Below are 22154 nucleotides of genomic sequence, written 5' to 3'. Positions count from 1 at the left end.
CGACGATGATGATGAATGATGATAAATAATGAATGATGATGATAATGATGGTGATGATGAATAATGATGAAGATTGATGCTGCTGAATGATCCCCAGTTATTATAAGACAATTCATCATCACTACAGACACACTTGGTTTTATTTACAGGGGTGAGGTTAGGTTAGGTTTCATTTCACCCCACATTATGGCTTCGTCCCCTCAGAGTTCCTCATTTAATATTTATGAATGTTCAGTCATACTAATTCCCTCAGTGGCAAACCTCTGGATGAAAAGCTAAATATAAAATGATAATACACGCGTAGTTGCTAGTGGCGTGGTTGCTAGTGGCGTGCTTACTAGGGGCGTATCCAAAGGCTGAGTATTTTTGTTTACCATACATAAGAACACCTGATATCGGGACACAAGCCATCTGGGTGGTTAGTTTATCCAATGTTGGTGCAGGCGAAAACCGGAAATCGTGCTGCGTCAGACATACATTTAAACCAGAGGCGATTCGAACCCTTGACTTGTGAGAGAGAAATACACACGTTACGATATACAACCCAAGATCCAAGTGAACCCCTGCTGTTGGTTCGTCTCCTCCCTGGCTGGATTTTCAACCTGAAGTAATTGCCCTCGGTGGACCGCTCCCGAAATCCCACGTGAGCCCTGTATCTCCAGGATCGCCCACTGGTCCCCATGTAGGGTCATCCTCTACACTGATGATTCTGTTGACCCCGCTACAGGTGGGGCCGGGGCTGGTGTCTCCATTTCCCGACGCGTCCTGATGCCCCTGAGCCTATCAAACTGTCTCTCAGTTTCTGACGGGTCATCCTCCACTCAGGCGGAACTAATAGCCCTCCTTGCTGCCTTTCTCGCTGAGGAAGAAGCAAATGGTTTCTGCCCCTTGCTTGTCTGCTGCGATTTCAGGTCTGCTCTCGACGGGATCGCATTTGGATCAGGGGAAAATAAGAACCTCATCCTCCAAATACGAGGGTTAACATCCACACTTCAGGATGCAGGCCGTCCTGTGACATTCCTATGGATACCCAGTCATGTCGGTATCTTGGGGAATGAGGCAGCAGATGGCCTTGCCAAGACTGGCTGCAACAAGGCCACACCTGGCTACGTTGTTCCTCCAACACTTTTACAGCTTAGGACCCAAATTCGCCGCAAACAGAGAGAAGCTCGGGAAGCAGCCATCCCCCTGGACTCCCCGCCCACCTGGTACGATGTCCTCCGTAAACTTCCTGACCTCTCGTATGTCTATGGGAAAGGGTCGCGGAAAAGGGACGTGATTGCTGCCCGTATCATCATTGGGTATGACTTTGCTTGGGAGATTGGTATCCCCGCATCCCCTGAGCAACGCTCTTGTGCATTATGCAGAAGACCCGACAGCCACACCCTTATCCACTACCTCAGATGTCCCCACACACAACGCTTCCGTGACGCCTGCTGGACCACCACTCCACGACCCCCTGACGGAGACACGATGATCCTCCCCATACTGGCCAGATATTATGTAAATAACATTGATTATGTGTTAGAGAAATATCCTTCCTTCCTTATGCTTTAGTAAGCCTCTTTATTATATTTATACTGTATATACTGTACTTGTGACACTTGCCAGATGCTTCTGGTGTTATTGTACAGGGGTACCTAGTGACAGCACTAGGATCCCGCTTCCTCTATCAAGGAATAAACAACTGAAATTGAATTGAATTGATCCAAGTGACGCGCCAACCCCAGAAAGATGCTGCCGCCGCCCCTCCCGCACTAGATGTAGCCCCCACATGTGCAACATCTGTGGACGGCCCTGCCGGTCCCGTATCGGCCTCTTTAGTCACCTCCAAACTCACCAACGAAGGTGACATCCCTAATAACTCATATCATTGTATCGTAGCTGGATGATCGTCATACTCGATTCCGAGTGACAGCAAAGTATTAGTAGTAGTACGCACGTCAAAACCTAAATTGTTGAAGCGCAGGAATACATTATAAACACGACACATCAATGCAACACGTGATCCCCATTGCCTTATATAACTGAGTTTCTCTGTCGTCTTCCATCAATAACATAAGGTAAAAAACGCCTTGGTCACTATACAGATCCGGGTCACTGAGGCTCGGCTACGGTAGGATGAGGCGGACGGTTCAGCTCGCTAGATTCTGATATTTTACTCATTCCTAGATTTGGTTATGGCTTATGGTTATTCAATACATCACCAACATTTGTTTACTAAATCATTGTTGTACCTTACATAATTTTATAGTTTGTCTACATCAGTATATATATCTGAAAAACATATACTTAGTTTGATACAATAATGGTATTAGTTTCTCTATGATTCTTTAGGCTTGCAATAAATACATAGCATGTTCGTTACCGCGAATTGATTAAAAAATGACGATGTTTGATAAAATATTAACAACGTTGGAATATCGGTAAGTAATCTGCAAGTAAAATGCCAGTGTGACTCAACCTGGTACTGACTACATATCCTGGGAAGCCCGTCGTCCAGTTTAAACCACCTTGTAGAGGGAAGGTATTGCTGTCTCTAACTTGGTGCAATTAATGTTTGTTAAGAGCGCGCAGCCGATAGTTTGGTTAGGTCAAGTTAGGTTAGTGAAGGTTAAATTAGGTTAGATTAAATTTGGTTATTGTACTGTAGGTTAGGTTAAGTTATCGTAGTAGGCTAGGTTAGGTTAGGTTAGATTTTAGTCACGGTAGGGCTAGGTTAGGTAAGGTTAGGTTACATTAGGTTGAGATAAGTTTAATTTCGGTAAGATTCGATTTAGGTTAAGTTAGGTTAGATTTAAGTTGACGGTACAGTAACATTCAGTGCAGTATCGATATATCATTAGAGTGCCTGATTTCACACACACACACACACACACACACACACACACACACACACACACACACACACACACACACACACACACACACACACACACACACACACACACACACACACACACACACACACACACACACACACACACACACCTGATATAACCCATCAAGACAAAGGCACAATTATAACGAGCATTACTTCTAGTCTAACAAAGGGTGATTGTAACTAGTTGTGTTAAGTCAAGTAATCCTGTCTACTAGTCACCTTGTACTTACCTGTGTTCCCACCAGCTGGTACCTTGTAACTCTTGTAGGTAATTTGTAGTTATTTCACAGTTCTTAATGTTCACACAAACACAATCTGGTATTTCTACTTTATTACCAAAATGTAACACACTTTATTGTTATTAATGACGATTTAACCGATAAGCAACTGTCCTTTTTACGGGAGAATAATATAAGAGGCGATTACAGAGCTTATTAACACGTCAGATGTGGAATGCAGAAGTTAAGTTCACTATGGGCTGGGCTGTGTAAAGTAGAGGTGTGAAGACTGTGGGTAGGATGTGCCAAGGTGTATTTAGTTGCTACATATCTAGTTAATTCAGCTTGTGTGAGTTATATAATTAATACATGTAAATACCTCACATTTATATAAGCACTACTGTATATATGTTAACAGAGGGTAATACATGATCAACCATTAACTACAGCTGCGTTAGTGATGCTCCTGGTGGTGAATGAGACACATTGGTAAAGACAAACACCATCACCATCAGTGAGTCAGGTCAGGGTCAGGGGGTATTGTACTGAGTAAAAACAGCCTAAAGTTATAACTTGTAACATTATGTCTTCCTGTGTGCAACATCAAGGAAGAGGCACCCTTTGATCTCACAGTTACACCCGTATAAACATTGAGATACAGTCGTATTAGAACTTAACCTAACTTAACCTAACAGTAGTAGTAGTGTTCACAACCTCTGGTGGGATGGGACCAAGTGCAAGATGTTTCTACGCCAGACTCGCGGAGGTGATCTCCGAACAGAAGTAGCAGCCCAGAAGTTATGTTACAGCCTGGATGAGATGTCGACTGTCTTTCTCTCTCCTTCGGTCGGCTTTGCTCTGCCTCAGGGGAACGAAAGCTTCTGCCCCTACTCCGACAACTGCTGCAGATATTGACTATGAGGCTACAGTCACTGAATGCCGCATAGATCTGCGGCTGAACTAATTTAACACAGATAGGATAGCTTCTTATGTATTAGGATATTTAATATTAAGGTAATTAAATGGTGGCGAAGATGTGGCTATTGGGGGAGGCTGGAGGCCACGTTTAAAAAAAATAAAATAAAAAATAAAAGTAGTAGTAGTAAAGTAGGAGGGGTAAGTCAAGGCCCAACAGGGTGAGAGAGGTGGATGTAACGCAAGGTAGGTGAGCGGATTGTCTCTATTGAGTTACCCGTAGAGGACCTGGGTTACCCTACACCACCCCCAGGACTACACCCCGGGGCTACAGCACACCCAAGGTTACACCACACCCAGAGCTACATCACACCCATGGCTAGACCACACCCAGGGCTAGACGACTCCCAGGGCTAGACCACACCCAGGGTTAGACCAAACCCAGGACTACACCACACCTAGGGCTACTGTACAATACCCCAGAGCTATCATACCACCCCTACAGCTACACCATGTGTGGCGGGGATGGACAGGAGGCTATATGTCTGTCTGTCTGTCTGTGTAGCAGTATCAGAGACCGAAACAACTTATTCTCATACTCTGTTTAAAATGTCTTGTCAGGTTTTAGGCAGTACACTAATGGTTAGGTTAGGTTGTGCCCTAATAGACCCAGTACCCATTTAACGTGTAACTTATGACACATGAGCCTCCTCCACCTACTGCTGGTCCTTCCTGACACTAACCTGATAAAACAAGGCTCATAAGATCACAGTTAGCCAAGCAATGACTTCCTATACTCTAACGACCTATCACCTTCTTCAGGGTGAGGTAAATCTTGGAGGTGATGCACTGATATTTCCCGGGTGACCAGTGCCTCTCTCGCTGCCACTCGCAAACTGAAGCCCCTTAGCCATAAACTATTTTACAAACGTCTGTCTTTCCATATATTTTCGTATCGATGAGGAGACGCACCGAGGGAGGAAGAAAATACTCCAGCCACTTGTCACTTTCTCTTGGCTATAAGATTAGAGTTTATATTTCAGGTTTTTGGTTTATGGACAACAGGATATTTGACAAGTCACCTTTCACTTCCTAAACCAGCCAGGAAAAGGATGAAGAGAGTAAACACCATCAGTGACGCTGTGCACAAGATGGTTATTTACTGAAGGACGAAATAAATCTCAACAAAAACAACTCTTCCACTAAGTTATCACACTCATGAGAGATAGACGGCCCAGTAGACAATGTTACAGATGAAGAAGATGAGAGGGATGCCCACCTTGCCCGCCTTCTCCACCCACTGCTCGTACATCACCAGTCTGTTAGGGGGAGACCTCTTCCCCGCCTCGTATGCTGCAGCAGGACCGTCTACTTTACTGGAGGAGGGAGGTGACGGGGACTCAGCCGAGTTCTGCCGCGTCGTAAAGCTGCCTCCTGTAGCTGGCGTGTTGTGGCGGTGACAGCGGTTGTTCTGCAGCACATGGCGGTACATTATATACTGACGAGAGCATTGGATAAGTAGTATATACTGTACATCAGTTAAAGTGATAATAATGTAAGATACAACAATTAACAAGTAGAATATTGTAGAAAGTGAACCTATAAGATACCAAATAACAGTTTTAATTACACAGTTGTATTATACAATGGAATAAGAAAAATATAGTCCAAATATATCATAATGTGAAACCTAAACCGACTCACCATAGGAACCACCACTTCTATCACTCGCTCTTTTTGCTTTCTCTGGATTCTGCAAAAAAAAAAAAAGTGCAAATCCATGAACAAACTTCGCACGGAAAACAACATCGTGAGGATTTAGTGACGGAGAAGCATTGTCACGTTGATATTACAAGTATAATTCACCAGATGATGTTAGCATAAGGACTCTACTGGATACAAGCATCTCATGGTTCTGTCAGCTGTCATTGATCAAATTGACTGAATTGACATCAGATATTTGTTTTTGATTTAGCTTCTCTTGATATTAATTAAAGAAAATGGTATAACACGAAAGAAAACGATATACACTTGAAGGGTAACCTACGTAATAATGATAGTGTACTGGAACAGCGTGAACACCACCAACACGATGCACAGAAACAACCAGACATCTATTGCTTTTAAGTAGCTTGTCTCCGGACTCTTCTGTCTGTAATATCAATGTTACATTTATGGAAAGTAACAAAAGCCAGTCAGGAGAGACATACGTACGGGTTTAGGTGATATATATTTAATGTAAAGGACAGGCGACCAACTCTACATCGTTATACAAACATACATTCATTCAATGCTGTGAATTCGACTTGAAGCTTTCCTAGATCGTTGAGTTTAGTGGTTAATTGTGATGTAGTTGGGATAATTATCACTTTGTTTATGCTTTGATCTGCTTATGATATTACTGTATACTTGATGAAAGTTACAGGTTAAAAAGCTTAAAGGTAGAAAATTAATTCCAGGTTTCCAGTAATGTTTCCAGTAATGGTAATGTTCTAGGACCTAAATCACTAAGGTCGTAAGAGGAATGTGATTGTTTACACTAGGCAGGACCTAAGGACGCGTGAGGGCGTATCAGATTCAAGGTGTGAGGGGTGGGGGAAGGAGGTCAGTCAGTGATCACAGTTGTGGCTCTGATTTACCGGACAGGGGAATCAGGCATCAGTAAAATCGTGGTACAAGTTTTCACTCCACCAACCCAAAGGGAAGGTGATGCTGATAAATGGTACAGTATCTAAATATTTTAATTATTTAAGGGTTCTTATGTAAGGTTTTTATTTCATATACTGTATATTTAATTTGCTCCATCCACGTTCTTTTTAGAATCACATTCGAAGTCAAGATAATTGTTCTTTAACTGGAAGGAATACGCAGAATAGATTTACTAATGACCTAAAATAGCAATACATAGAAAAAATAATAATCTTTGTATAAATGAGCATCATCAATCAATCGCTGTTTCTTACCTAAAACATATTATACGAGTGTCGGCCTCCACAGTAAACAGCAACATGAAATATTATAATCAAATATTATATATCTTATTTCTTATCAAATAAATTAAATAAATTAACTCTACCCATTAACTCTCCCTAACATATATAATAATAATTAAACTCAGTTCCCCAGTTTCTAATGGAGGAAATATTGCTTCCCTAATACTCACGAGGACAGATCTAGAGTGAAATTATCCATCACATGTTATTCATGTTATAATCCTCCTTTGTTTTACAGTAAATAAACAGAGAGGCCATTTTAGAACGCAGCATTGGTAGGGAAGAGAAAAATGGAAAACAAAAAGAGAAGTAATGATAATATAAATCAACAAAAAGTGATGTACATATGGCTAGGAGAGATACAGTAACAGGAGGGGGAGAAATATGACGGTAACATACACACTGTCTCTCATCTACTAATTTTCTCCCTCACCTAATGGAAGGTTTCTAGTCACCCCCTAGCGCTAGCCCCTATCTCACCACATAGCCCCTACCTCACCTTGTAGCCTTCTAGCCACCCCCTAGCGCTAGCCCCTATCTCACCACATAGACCCAACCTCACCTCGTAACCTCTACCTCACCTTGTAGCCTTCTAGCCACCCCCTAGGCCTAGCCCCTACCTCACCTAGTCCCGTTTACAGTCAACCCTTATCTCTTATATATCCATCCAACTTATGTTTGAAGCTATCCAGTGTGTTCGAGTTAATGATGATGTTTGGTAACTTGTTCCGCTCGTTCACTACTCTGTTTCCAGACCAGTGTTTACCTACAGTATTTCGCGCCTTAATCTAACTTTGTCTAATTTAAAACCATTGTTACGAGTTTGCTCCTGGTTGGATAATTTAAGTACCTTTGTTATATTACCTTTGTTTAACCCTGCTTTCCATTTATACACCTCGAACATACAACTTATACACGACCCCAGAGACCACCATACAACTTATACACGACCCCAGAGACCACCATACAACTTATACACGACCCCAGAGACCACCATACAACTTATACACGACCCCAGAGACCACCATACAACTTATACAATACCCCAGAGACCACCATACAACTTATACACGACCCCAGAGACCACCATACAACTTATACACGACCCCAGAGACCACCATACAACTTATACACGACCCCAGAGACCACCATACAACTTATACCCCAGAGACCACCATACAACTTATACCCCCAGAGACCACCATACAACTTATACACGACCCCAGAGACCACCATACAACTTATACACGACCCCAGAGACCACCATACAACTTATACACGACCCCAGAGACCACCATACAACTTATACACGACCCCAGAGACCACTATACAACTTATACACGACCCCAGAGACCACTATACAACTTATACACGACCCCAGAGACCACTATACAGACTATAAAAGTTACACACGACCTCTTGGACCCCTGACACTCAAGACACACCCCATCACGAGGAAACTGGCCACCAACACCTACCCAATGGCCGCATACATGGAGATGACAGTGAGGAGAGAGGTGATGATGAGGACAGTGCGGCCAGGGATGACTTCAGGAGGCCAGAAGAAGGAAGCCCAAGCCACGGCCACGAACAGAGCTGAAGGTACGTAGACTGTGAGCAAGTGCAGGGCGTACCGTCGAGCCAGCACGATCTCAGCCTGACCCACAGAGACGGGAGCTGTGAAGAGAGATAGAGCTGTAGTACACGTTATATTACACAGTAATCAAGATTGTATTATGTCGTTCAAGAATTTTTTTGTGAGAAATAAACATTACAACCTACTCGTCACATACCAGTCCCCATTTATAACAGTCAACAGTTATACCAGTCACTAGTTATACGAGTCACTAGTTATACGAGTCACCAGTTATACAGGTCAACAGTTATACCATTCACCAGTTATACCACCCACTAGTTATACCAATCACCATTTATACCAGTCAGTCACCAGCACTCACCAAAGGAGCAGTTAGAGCACCAGTGTTTCGTGGTTATGTTGCGCCATTCGATGTGGAAGTCGTAGTTAGGCAGCTGGTCGTCAACGGTGATGTCAGCCCACATTTCCTTCAGCATCCATTCCAGGCGAAGAACGTCCTCACTGAACTTGTCTGTAGGAGGCGGGGTAGGGGAGTGTTGTATAGGTGAGTATATAGAGGTGAGTGAACCAGGTGAGTAAATCAGGAGTTACAGGTACAGGTGAGTGACCATGCCGAGAGAGAGAGAGAGATACCTACATGAGGTGACGGTCATGTTGCACACTTGCACGTCGAAGGGGTACCTGCTGAAGGACATAGGGCAGGCCAGGCGGGTCTGCAGCCTGCAAGACACAACACTCAGGTCACCTACAGGAAACCTTCACTTGATTATATTATTAACCTTAAGACAATTGAGTTTTTATATTAAAGCAGAAGAGAAACCACATACTATAAATTTATATCAAAGATAATTTTCTTTAAAGTTGAATAATGATAATATATTAAAGCTCTATGTTGTTAAAGATAATTAACTTGTTTATTCAAATATAATTAAATTAATATAGTATAGTGAACCCTTATTAAGGTAAACTTTGTCTAAGTCTGGATCAAATTACTTAAGATAAATAATTTCATTACATTTGGTAAACTTCAAAGCCTTATCTGTGTCCACGTATTTTAGTAGTACAGCCGGATGCACAGAAGGTTGACTAAAGATTCAGTTCAGAAGACAAATTTTAGATAGACGCTCACATGACTTCTGTGTTTGTTTACATAGTTAAGTAAGAGCCAAGAGCAACCGCAGGGGGACTGACAGTGTGGAGAAGAGTATGGTGTTGGGAGGTCGGAGGTAGACGCCCTGAACCTCCTCGATCATCTTGAAGGAAGTGATCTCCCTCGTCTCGTGGATGAACAAGTCGGGGATCCAGAGGTGCTTCATGAGGTCGGAGTGTAGAGGCACCATACCCTCACCCGTCAGCGACCCCGTCACCAGTCGAGGTTCAGCCCACGACATGCGGAAGTACATGGAGAGGAGCACTGACTGAGGGAGGGAGGGAGGAGGGTGTCACAGTCGCTAGTGGAGGGACATGACCAGGAACATTGATAGTGGGAGAAATAAAAACAGGAAGCCATCATACCTTAGTACTCCTTCCTAGAACTAACCTAACCTAACCTCTCCCGAACCTAACTTAACAAGCTTAATCTAACCAAACCAAATTCGTAGTTACATTACGCATTCAGTTGCGGATATATGAATTAATTTTGCCAATAAAACTACCTACAAAAACACAATTTACGATATCATGTCAAAACCCAATTGTAAACACTGCGACAAGTTGAATATTTAATACACGTCTATTAGTCGATGTCCATTTTCTGTGTCTGTCGCCTGTCTTCCCGTTCTCTCTCACCGTTCAGGGATAACTGAAGATTTTGTTTTTATCTATCACACGTGAGACTTTCCCCGCGACAGGCTTTTGTTACTTAGTTATAAGGCTGGAATAATTTAATTCACAAAAGAAAGAAAAACCAACGGATGACACAACGCTTAGTTGTGAATGGGTTAATTAATGACTGACAACAACAATAATCAATTGCAAAATAATCGTTCAGTCTGCAGTGACAATAAGTACAGTATATGTTTTCACTAATACTAATGTCGAATTTTGGTAAGTATATTTCAAGATTTTGTCGACTCACTATTTACTGAATATAGACACAGTAAGAAGCATGACAGTCACAAGTTACTGAAATGTAAAACACGACAGTATTACCTCCCTATAAAGTACTTATTAATTTACGTTAACGCTACACATGATACAGTAACCCGAAAATTTACTCCTCACCGAAAGAAGTAAAACTAATTGATGGAATTTTAAATTACGGTCTTGGGTATTATAAGTTAAACTAATATTCACCCCGTTACCGAAAAATGTTCCGTGGAGGAGCCGGGGATTGAACCCGGGACTTCTCGCATGCGAAGCGAGCACTCTACCTCTGAGTTACACCCCCAAGCAGGTCCTGAAGTAGACCCAGCGGCAGGTTAATGAGTAATAGTGGTAGTAGACAGGTAATTCTCCGCCTCGTCCATTATAATGAGCCACAGGTTAATATTTGTACCTGTATTTTGTATGAAAACTCAGCAAACTTTATATTAGCATCGAGAGGCACTGACACTCTGAGTATTATAAGATTGTTATAAGCCCACGTGTGTTATATAGTTATTATTATTATTATTATTAGTATTATTATTAATGAATTACACAAACTTAACGATATTATAATGTAATCGAAGTTAATAATTGCACTAATCATCAACAATAGTCGTCAATAATTAAAAGCTAACTAAAAACATCTCTTTGGCTTCACCCGACCAAAAGCGGACGGAGAGAACAGCGGACGGAGAGAACAGCGGACGTGGTTGAGCTTCCTCCTGCGGACAGTAAACACTCCCTGCCAACAGCACTTCATAATTTCGAATACTATAACTAAAGTTTATCTTAAGCTTCAACAAACCCGGATTAGTTTATTTATGCCAAACTAAGGTGACCAAGTATTATTATTTGGTCATTTAAGCCCCATTACAAAAGAGAGTAAACCTTACACAATGATAAAACATCCATCAGTTAGATAAGGAGAAATATTTTGGGTTGACTAAACGCGGCCATACCAATCCGCGCAGGTAATTCTTCTTCTCTCACCTAACCTATAACCTAACCTACCTGTAACCTAACCTAACCTAACCTACCTGTAACCTAACCTAACCTACCTACCTGTAACCTAACCTACCTGTAACCTAACCTAACCTAACCTAATAAAAACAAGTTTGGGACACATGAGATGAGTGTGTTATTAGAATATGTAGTAAGAAACACATATATACCTTATTCATATTAGGGTAGTCACCTATTTTGATCGGAAGAGGGAGGTCGGGAGAGGGGGAAAAAGAGATAGAAAAGAGGAGAGGAGCAAGGAGACGGAGAGAGAAGGAAAGAAAATTGAAGGGAGAGAGAAGGGAAAGGAGAGAAAAGGGAAGGAAAAGAGAAGGAAAATAAAAGAGAAGTGAAAAGTAAACATACCATCTCTCTGAAGTTGACCTCATATACATTCTTGATGGACCAACTTATCCCCACCAGTATAGGCACACCTCCTGTAAGGCAGAAATTATCAGAGGTACAGCTGAAGGGAATTATCACAGGTGTAGAGAGATAAATTAACTTACAGGTACAATACACATCAGTACACTCGCTGAAACAAATTAGAATGTTAACACTATAGGCACACAGTGACAATATGCATCATAGGTTGATAAGTATAGGGAAATCAAAACAGCTGGTAAGTTAAATGTTTGTCTATTGAATAACACGGAGTCCTCAGTAACAAAGCTAATAATTCACACTCTCAAGGGGGAACTAAACTGTTAGATACCATAGGAATTAACAAATAGCGAACCGTATTTAACAGCATTAGCAGTTTAACAGTTTCTGAAAGATAATAAAGACGATGAGTATGTTTAAATTTTTTAGACCATTATGTAAGGTGAAGTAAATAACACAAAAAACCGTTTACTGTGTAGTGGAGAAACTGCCTGAGTTAACAGTACTTGTGGATCCTGATCTCTGACGCATTAAGTACACTGGGACAATAACAACGGCAGTCTGGCCAGTAAGTTTATTGTGGCAGACCAAAGAGAGACACTTACATATTAACTCTCATAAAATTGTTAAGTTCAGTGAAAGATCGATGATAGGTAAAGAAAACATGTGTATACCGACACACACACACACACACACACACACACACACACACACACACACACACACACACACACACACACACGTATATACGACACTCAGCTGTAATACAAACATAAATGACTTTTACTCAGAATAAAATTACTGTTCATTTATTCATTCACATTTACGTCGTTGTAAACCCTTGTTATATCCAATCCAATATTTTTTTTTATGAATACAGTAGTAGAAAATGACTGTAATTTCGTATTATTTTATGAATAATCTCAATTATTTAACAATTTGAAAAGCTGATTGCTGTGTCTGATATTAAAAATGAAGCCATGTTTATTATTTATTGTTTTCGGTGTTAGTGCCCCGCCACCACCTGACTCACTCTAAGGACGGTACTGTTATTGTAAGGGACCACCACGTTGTAATGTTGTGATCTGGTTTGCCTGTGATGTGTGGTAGACGGTGTGAGGGAAGGTAACGGCTGTGGGAGGTAATGTAGGGAAGAGGAAGGAGGTTACTGAGGCCAACAAGGCTAACAAAGTACTTGGGTTCAGACAAAGGAGTGTTCAGACAAGCGAGGTCATCCTAAAACTATATCTTGCGCTTGTCAGACCTCACTTGGATTACGGAGTTCAGTTCTGGTCACCGTAATACAGAATGGATATCAAATCTCAAGAAGGCATACAAAGGAGGTTGAGGAGACTAATCCCGGGCATTAGGAACCTTGAGTGCAGAGACAGATATGATCGAGGTGTATAAATGGAATTCAGCGTCAACCAAAGGTGTGTGTGTGTGTGTGCGTTTTGTACAATTCTATTTGGCAATAAGTTCACCCTCGCAACCCCTGCACCGCCACCAGCAAGAACACAATCTGGTGAAGAAGTTTCATTCACTCCCCAACAAATTAATACAAACTGAATGAACGAGTTCTTGTTCTCGTAATGTCAGGACTGAAACACAACCACTTGGAGAATCTAGGGTACACATACTTGATGCAATTATATGCCATTTTGCTGAATAATTTCTACGTTATTCACGGGAGCTGTGAGTGACACCTCCAGGACGTCGAAGGAGTGTGTTTGTGGCGTGACGCGAGGAGGGAGTAGAGAGGAGAAGCTACATGTGAAGTTGTGTTTACTGTGGTGTTATTTTAGTGAAAACTTCATTAGGTTACACTATGCACTCACACACTCCTAACTAACTCTCTCTCTCATTGACTCACTATCTTTCTCACTTCACCCAACACTCGTCTTTCTCAATGACTCACTCCTTATGAATCTCACTTCACCCAACACTCACTCGTCTTGTTTGTAAGGTGAGTAAGAGGTTTATGCTTCCCCACAACAGAGTAGCATGTCGAGCTCCACTTCACCAACGAGTAATGACCACCAAGAGTTTATTTACTTCACTCACTCAATCATTTTTACTCTGCACACCGAGGCTATCTTCAAGGTCTTGGTGTACTTAATATTTTAAGACGACCAAAGAGTCTTAATAGACTCAGGTCGAGCGTAAATCACCTCAGCTATCGTGTAATCTATCACTCATGGTGCAATCCATAGGGCTGAGGGATGGTGATCACAGCCCACCTCTCCATATGTTTTCGAGCTGTTTTAACCAATGCTTCCCTCAGTGACATACACACAGCACTGCACTCGGTGTTCTGTCATGTGATGAAACTACGTGGATACAAAGGGAAATTTTGACTAACTTGGGTGTGCATACAGTACAGTACTTATTTGTGAAAACTTCTCTTATGACAGTCAAATGTTTAATCAATTCCTCGCCAGAAGTTTCAGCAGCTATGTCCTTTAACGCCTTAACATCTTGATACACAACTTTAACCATTAAGTTCAATATATTACGACAAAGAAATAATCGATCAACTGATTTCCGAAAGTCACTAATTTGATCCAGAGGCAAAATGAATCTAAGTAAACCGATAAAATATTTCATATAAATTTGAACACCCGATATTTTATTGCACGTTATGAGCAGTAGTGCGGTGTTATGTGGAGGTTGTTGTGGTGGTGGTGGTGGTGCTGGTTGATGTATTTAGTAATCAATGTATTGGAATATTTCAGATTAGAGGCCAGACGTTAAAGAATATAAAATTTCCATAAACTGGCTGGCCAGAGCAAACACGACCAAAGGAAAGTGCAGTACCAGGTCGATGTTATATGTGGCGACCCTCGTGCACACTCACACATAAAACAATCATGTTGCATGTTGTAAAGAACCATGATTAAGGTGGCGGGTTATCCAAATATTGACTCGTTGTTGAAATAGTTGAGGTGGATTAAGGAGTGGCACTTTCCTCGTGTGTCTACTGTTTAATTCTCAGCACAAGAACAAAACTGATATTATTAACACGAGGCTTATGTGAAGTATACCCACACTGCCCTCTGATGCTGGCGAAATAAACCTGTCTTTAATGTCTCTGTACAAAGTGTGGCCTAATAACGTACATTGCCCCTGAACGATGCTTTTGTTCATTCAATAAACTTCATTTGTCCAGAAAACCAAGTGTACAGCCGCAGACATTAACATTTTCACAACGCTGACCACCAGTTACCCAGAAGTGTACTGAACCTCCTCCTCCTGCAGATAATCGAAGCTCACGTTTTCTTTCAAGTTTTGTGCTGAAAACCTAAAACAAAAGTCAGAATCAAACACATTCTTGCCTTTCTTCCTCTGTGGGGTGTTTGTCGATGAACCATATGGCCGCAGCTACCAAATTATGTTCGACTAAGTGATTATAACCTCGACTTCATCTCATAACTCTCGACCACCAACACTGCTTCACGGTCCTCTCACTACGTATGCATTTCGTTTTTATTCCCTCCAGCAAAATACTAATATCCTAATGACATAAATTATAGTTAACAGATAAATAAAATTTAGGATTTAGTCAACTTTTTTACCCATATGAAGATAATGAGTGAACACAATTATCGTTTAACGTATTTAACCTACTATTTAATCACTATAGCTCAAGTCAGGCGAGGGTGATAATTTACACCATCGTTGACAAGAGTTACTCAGCACCGTCGTCACTCACCTGGTGGTCTGGGCTCTACGGTGCTGTCGTAGTCTGAAGGCAACAGCTTGAGGACGTTCAGGCTCACCCCGGCCCCCACACAACACCTGCAGGAGGAGACACAGGTTAATGAGGAGTTAGTGTTACCTGAGGAAGGCTCGTCACCACCTACTTAACCCACCACCAGCGGGGGACACTTAACCCACCTGAGGGTTTGGTCAATACTAGCAGCTGGCCGGTGTCCGTAACTCAAGAGCTGTGATAAAATATTCACATGTATGGGAGGTGAATTTTTTATAATACCTCAGTTGTAAGTGATATGGACACACACACACACACACACACACACACACACACACACACACACACACATTCTTTACAGTACTCTCCCTCTGGTTAATAAGAGGAGTCACGCTGAGGCCGTCACACAACACGTTCCACACCAACAAAAAAAATTAATTTAGTTAAATAACAATTATTAATCTTATTATTTACTTATCTCTCGTTTTGTCGTCTTTAATTATCTTATCTCTCCATTATAATCTTTATTAATTAATTACCGTCAATAAAGTATGAATGACCGGGACGTGACCTGGAATTCGGACTTGACCTGACATGATGGAGGAGTTGACCCACCACCACCACACGTTCACAATAACGAACACAATAGCAACGTCCCCACGGCCGTTTTATCGAACCCTTGTACTCCAGTTGAGAGAGAGAGAGAGAGAGAGAGAGAGAGAGAGAGAGAGATCGAACGAACGAAAAAATAAAAGGAATGAAAATACTGTTGAGTCCCCCATCGTCATTTCGTTTTCTTTATCGACTGGTACAGTATATGAGTGAGGAGATGTGATGTGCTGATTTACGGGTACAAGTTATTCAGTTTTCTGGTCAATATAATCGCCATAACTCACTGTGGTAGAGGTAACACCATCCGGACTCCAGTTGTAGTAGAGGTAAAAACAGCGGGAATAATGCTGTTCTTGTGATCAGTACGTGGTCCTCTGGGCTGGATACCCCAACCCCTATTGCTCATACTGTATATCCATCCATCTTATGTTTGAAGCTTTCCAGCGTGTTCCAGTTAATGATGATGTTTGTAACTTGTTCCACTCATCCACTACTCTATTTCTAAACCAATGTTTATCTATCTCGCGCCTAAATCTACATCTATAATAAAAAAAATCACACTGAGGGTCTCTCAAACACACACACACATCTTTCCCGGACGAAGGTTTTTTAGAACATTTCTTAACAGTGACATATTGATTTACTCAGGTGTCGCGTGAAAGCATTGATTTATATCACCAGACACAACTCACTTCATGGAAACTTTAAAGAATGTAGACAGAGATATGTGCTAAAAATCAATGTGTCAATATTAAGAAATGTGAAAAAAAAAACCTTTGTCCGAGATTGATGTGTGTGTGAGAGCCTCGCAGTGTGATCAGTTATTATTAGAAATTTAGATTTAGGCGCGAAATAGGTAAACATTGGTTTGGAAATAGAGTAGTGGACGAGTGGAACAAGTTACCAAACATTATCATTAACTCGAATACGCTGGATAGCTTCAAACATAGGTTGGGTGGACATATGAGCGATAGGGGTTGGGTGTAAATGGGACTGCCCAGTATGGACCAATAGGCCCGCTGCAGTTTCCTCCATCCTTATGTTCTTCAAGGTATAAAAGCTTTACACTTTGATGTTCTTATGGATAAGGTGGGAAAAACATCCATTAGTCAGGTGAGGTCAGGCGGGCGCTGTCCTGACTTAATGTAACCACAATTTAAATCGTTATTGATAACAGGAAGTGAACAAAGGTGATGATAACATTTAACTAATATATCAACATAATCAGGAGGTCTGGGAAGGTGTCACGTACTACAGGATATCCACAATTACTGGTTCACTAATGTCTATTATATCATGTAAGAAAATATAGTTGTAGTTCCTTCTAAGGCTGATTAAAACTTGACATATTACTACTACTAATAATAATGGTGAAATGTTTCTTGTAATATCTTAGTTAAACAAAACCGGTTTTTTTCATGAAGGAATTACGTACAAGAATAAAATATAAGATCCAGGACACACACACACACACACACACACACACATACACACACCACTACCCATCATGATGCAATAGATAATTACGACCCCTAATCACAAAGCAGGTGTAATAACACAGGTGTAGCCCACTTAATTTACCTCAAACTTCTCCCATTTGGGTACTTGTGGGGAGGAGAGGCCACACCCCCTCACCCACACACCCTCACCCACACCCCCTCACGCACACACCCTCACGCACACACCCTCACACACACACACACACCCTCACACACACACACACACACCTCACACACACACACAACCACACACACGTGGATAAGTACATAGTGAGAGCACACCATCACCACGACATCTGCACAAAAGCACACCATCCACTAACCGATGTCAGATCCACTGTTCGATCCACAAAGGCATTACGTGCATGATCGCTATCTCCCAACCATTGTAAATTTATCAATAACATGGGTAAATCAGTGAGGCTCCTTACACTGTCACTATGTTGAAATGAACTCCCCCATCTAAGTTATTATATTCTTATTTGTGTCACTCCTGCATATTATTTGTAATTCGGTAACTGTATATTTTCAGCCTTCTGGCTGCCAAGCTGTTTCAAGTTACACACACACACACAAACACACACACACACACACACACACACGGATGTCATGACCAGTTAATGCATCTACTGATAACAATACAGAGGCTCGCATTTTATATCCTAATGGCTCAGTGGTTCAGCCGCGCCATTAAGACACACACGCTATACTCTAAACTTCTTAAAGGGTAAAAAATGTTCACCAAAGTTATGCTTGAAGACCATTAACCAAGTAAGGGTCACAGGTAGCGTGTCTCCCCTTCCTTATCAGAACCCATCACTTGGTCACACACCTCCCTCTCTCCCTCAGTCACTCAAGAATTATATAATCACTGATATAAATGTCCCCTAAGTGACCCGTTATTGTTGAGGTAAAGACTATAATTCCGGGTGATGATGACGCTTGTAATCACTCGGGTCGAAAAATAGTTAGTGATTGTTAGGTAAAAATTTCCTCTTTTCAGAACTTCAAGTTAAAATTATTCCTGAGTGTTGAGTGAGTTTCAGGATTTTAGTAGTGAGTCAAATTATTCGTGAGGTGGATGTCGTCATCTTTTTGTCAATGAACCTCCAACACGCGACGAGGAAATGTATCAATAAATCGTGACGCTGCAGGTGTCTTACCCAGAACCATCCAGGTAAAGTGATTTAATTTAATATGAGTCAAGACGGAATAAATGGCGGTGACTCGTAACAAGAATGTGTTTACCTGGTCGAGGAACATTTGTTTACCTGGTCGAGGAACACTTGTTTACCTGGACGAGGAACACGTGTTTACCTGGACGAGGAAAATTTGTTTACCTGGTCGAGGAACACTTACATGAGGGTGAGGGTGAGGAAGGAGAGTGTGGCGGCGTCCATCTCTAGTGGTGGGTGTCCTCTTCTTCAACAGGGGTAACTAATGGCGTCCTCACACACACGAAGCATCACACGTAAGCCAGACGGTTAGTGCCATCAGTGAGAGTCAGTGGCTGGGTGAGGATGGTCCGTGTGACACTGATGCTGTTAAGTAGCGGTAGTGGCCGAGTACAGGTGAGCAGGAGTTAACTGAGCAAGACGCCTGCCGGGAGTGATTACAGGACTGCCGAGTTGTTTAAGTGTTTTAACTATCAAGGTTTACTAAGTACAGTTCACTATAGGTTTTAGTTTTAAGTGTTTCAAGTGTACTCTCAGGGTTATTAAGCACCGTGCACTATAATAGGTCTTAACGGGGGCATTAAGCACCGTGCACTAGGTTTTACGACAAATTTTAAATATTCACAAGAGCTCCTCACTATCAGCACCTGCCACGCAACTCACCTGTCAAGGCTGGCATGCAACATTGATAATATCTCTAGGTTGCCCACGTGACTCCTGCCCCCTAGTGTGCAACAGGCCAGGTTAATGAGGCTGCTTGGTAAGTATTATACATTTGACAAACTAGGTCAAGTTCATTACACAAGGGCAAAGTTCCTCGATTCTGTCCTTTCTCCAGTCGTGAATTTTAAGAACTTTCGATTTTGTTGCCAATTTTCATTCTTGACTAAAGTTAAAGAGATTTGTGCTGACTTTCCTGAAACACTTGAAGCCTTTTACTTGACAGGAAAATTTTTAGAAAAAACTAAAATACGAATTGTTTAACGTTGTTGTCTTGGTGGCTAGAGTTACGCTAGGTTAAATTAGGTAGGTTAATTTAGGTTCGGTTAGGTTAAGTAGGATTAACTTAGGTCGGTTGTTTTAACTCAATTTAGTTTAGGTTAGGTTGGGTTGGGTTAGGCAAGGTTCATTTAAAATAGATATTCCACAAATCACTGAAGTTCCGATAATCGTAAAAGTTATCCTCTGGCGAAGTCACGTCGTTAAGAAGCTACAAGCACCACCACCAGCTCTGGGCCACGTACTACCACCACCACCACTCACGCCACACTACCACCACTCACAGTACTACCTCTGCACGCCACCACAGCCACCCACCGACTGCTGTACACACCGTCGTCATACACGGAATACCACCCACAACACCTCCTGCTTCCCATTACCGCTCCCCACAATATTAACTGGTTGATAGTATTGGGCCTGGTTGATAGTAAGGGGCCTGGTTGGCAGAAGTTATGAATATACGTTAACTTGGCTGATAAGCATCTATTCAGGTTCTACATTACTAATTAGGACTTATACCGTTAAAAGGTCCTCATCGGGTTTTCTATTTAACACTAGTCAATGCCGAATGCATTATTCTAATAGTTACCCATGAAGAGTTTAGTTTTCTGTGGTGCGTTACCATAGAAAACAATATATTGCGGGATAACTATTTTAATATAATTTGGTGTTGGGTTGTAAAATGTATTTAAAATAAATAAACTTAATAAGCAGACGCACGACAGCATATTAGATCCAACTTGAATAGAAAATAACGTCACGCTTACGACGACAGGTATAACCCTCCTTATGTATACACAGTGATGCTGGTGCAGAAATATTCAGGTTTAAAGCTGTGAAAACTGTGTATTGTGGTGCAAATCAAGATATTTCTTATAATCAGGTGATTATAACTGAAATTAGAACTTGAAATTGCACCAAGAAAAAACAACAACTATATGGTAATAACTAAGGTAGTGATGAGACGAGCAGGAGTGTGTGCTGTACGTCAGGTTGACCACCCCTAGTTTGACTATTAAGTAAATACTGTAAATAATCATCACAGGGGATCACGTGAGGATTAGACACCCCAGGTTATTTCATCTGATGATTAAACACCTTATGTTATGTATAGTTACCATAAGGGTGTTTAATGTTTAGGTGAAATAAGCTGGGGTGTCTAATCCTCACGTGATCTATCCGATAGATCACGTGAGGATTAGACACCCCAGCTTATTTCACCCATGCACGTGACGTCAGGTATCACGTGATTTTCTAATGGGCGCCATCATGTGAACACGACACAACATAACCCTGTGAAGCTGTAGTAATGGTGAACTCTTGTGCGGTGTTCAACTGTTCAGAAAGAGAACACAGTTTAACTTTCCACCGTAGTTGTTATTCACTGTGACGACAACCCCAATAATTTACACCATAAACGACGAGACAATGTAACAACGCCACACTATACAGTAATCACTCGTCGCCGCTAAGGAACCTCTCCATATACTTTATACTGGAAGACATTATTAGATATATAAAGTTAATTACGTAAAACTTTCTCCTACCAAAGATACAAAACTTCCACAAACCTTCACCAGCCGTTTGATCCTTAAAGGTCAATGGTTCTGATGAGTTAAGTTTATTTGTTCAGTTTTACGGGAAAATCAACAACAATGTACAGGTATACAGCCGGTCCCAACGGAGCTGCTCTTGTTATCCCGTGGAAATAGTCGGGGAGGAAGGAGGGGGGAGTGGAGGAGGGGGGAGTGGAGGAGGGGGGAGGGGGAGGGGGAGAGAATAGGGAAAGTGGAGAGACGATGTAAACATATCTTCTAACTCCTTCACTACTGGACGCCACTTTAAATATTAACCTAACCTAACACTAGACGATTTTATTCAGCACAGAAAGATCCTCGTACCTAAAAGGTTAAATAGCCTAAATTAAGTTAGGTTAAGTCTGGTTAATGTTAGGTTAGTTTAGGTTAGGATAGTTTAGGTTAGGTTAGATAGGTTAGGTTAGTTTAGGTTAGGTTAGTTTAGGTTAGGTTAGATAGGTTAGCTTAGGTTCCTCCATTCAGCTACAGCTCACTA

The 22154-nt window shown here is 41.6% G+C and overlaps 1 protein-coding gene and 1 non-coding gene across 2 annotated transcripts; both read right to left on the bottom strand.

Annotated features, from left to right (window-relative positions):
- Positions 1 to 4137: 4137 nt before the first annotated feature.
- Positions 4138 to 20356, bottom strand: LOC121857766 (gamma-aminobutyric acid receptor subunit rho-1-like). The gene is made up of 10 exons (XM_042353917.1): positions 19264 to 20356; positions 15794 to 15879; positions 12064 to 12134; positions 9799 to 10025; positions 9245 to 9327; positions 8969 to 9118; positions 8489 to 8687; positions 6065 to 6169; positions 5722 to 5770; positions 4138 to 5488 (listed from the first exon to the last, which is right to left on the bottom strand). The coding sequence occupies exons 1-10, from the start codon at positions 19302 to 19304 to the stop codon at positions 5234 to 5236; spliced, it is 1266 nt and encodes a 421-aa protein (XP_042209851.1). The 5' UTR covers positions 19305 to 20356; the 3' UTR covers positions 4138 to 5233.
- On the bottom strand, positions 10925 to 10996 carry Trnaa-cgc. The gene has a single exon. It is a non-coding gene; the product is annotated as a tRNA-Ala (tRNA).
- Positions 20357 to 22154: the final 1798 nt, after the last annotated feature.

The sequence above is a fragment of the Homarus americanus genome, unplaced genomic scaffold, assembly GCF_018991925.1.
Source record: "Homarus americanus isolate GMGI-L3 unplaced genomic scaffold, GMGI_Hamer_2.0 scaffold16712, whole genome shotgun sequence".
In the NCBI taxonomy this organism is placed as follows: Eukaryota; Metazoa; Arthropoda; class Malacostraca; order Decapoda; family Nephropidae; genus Homarus; species Homarus americanus.
The sequence above is the reverse complement of the archived record's forward strand: the minus strand, read 5'-3'. Positions and strand labels throughout refer to the sequence as shown.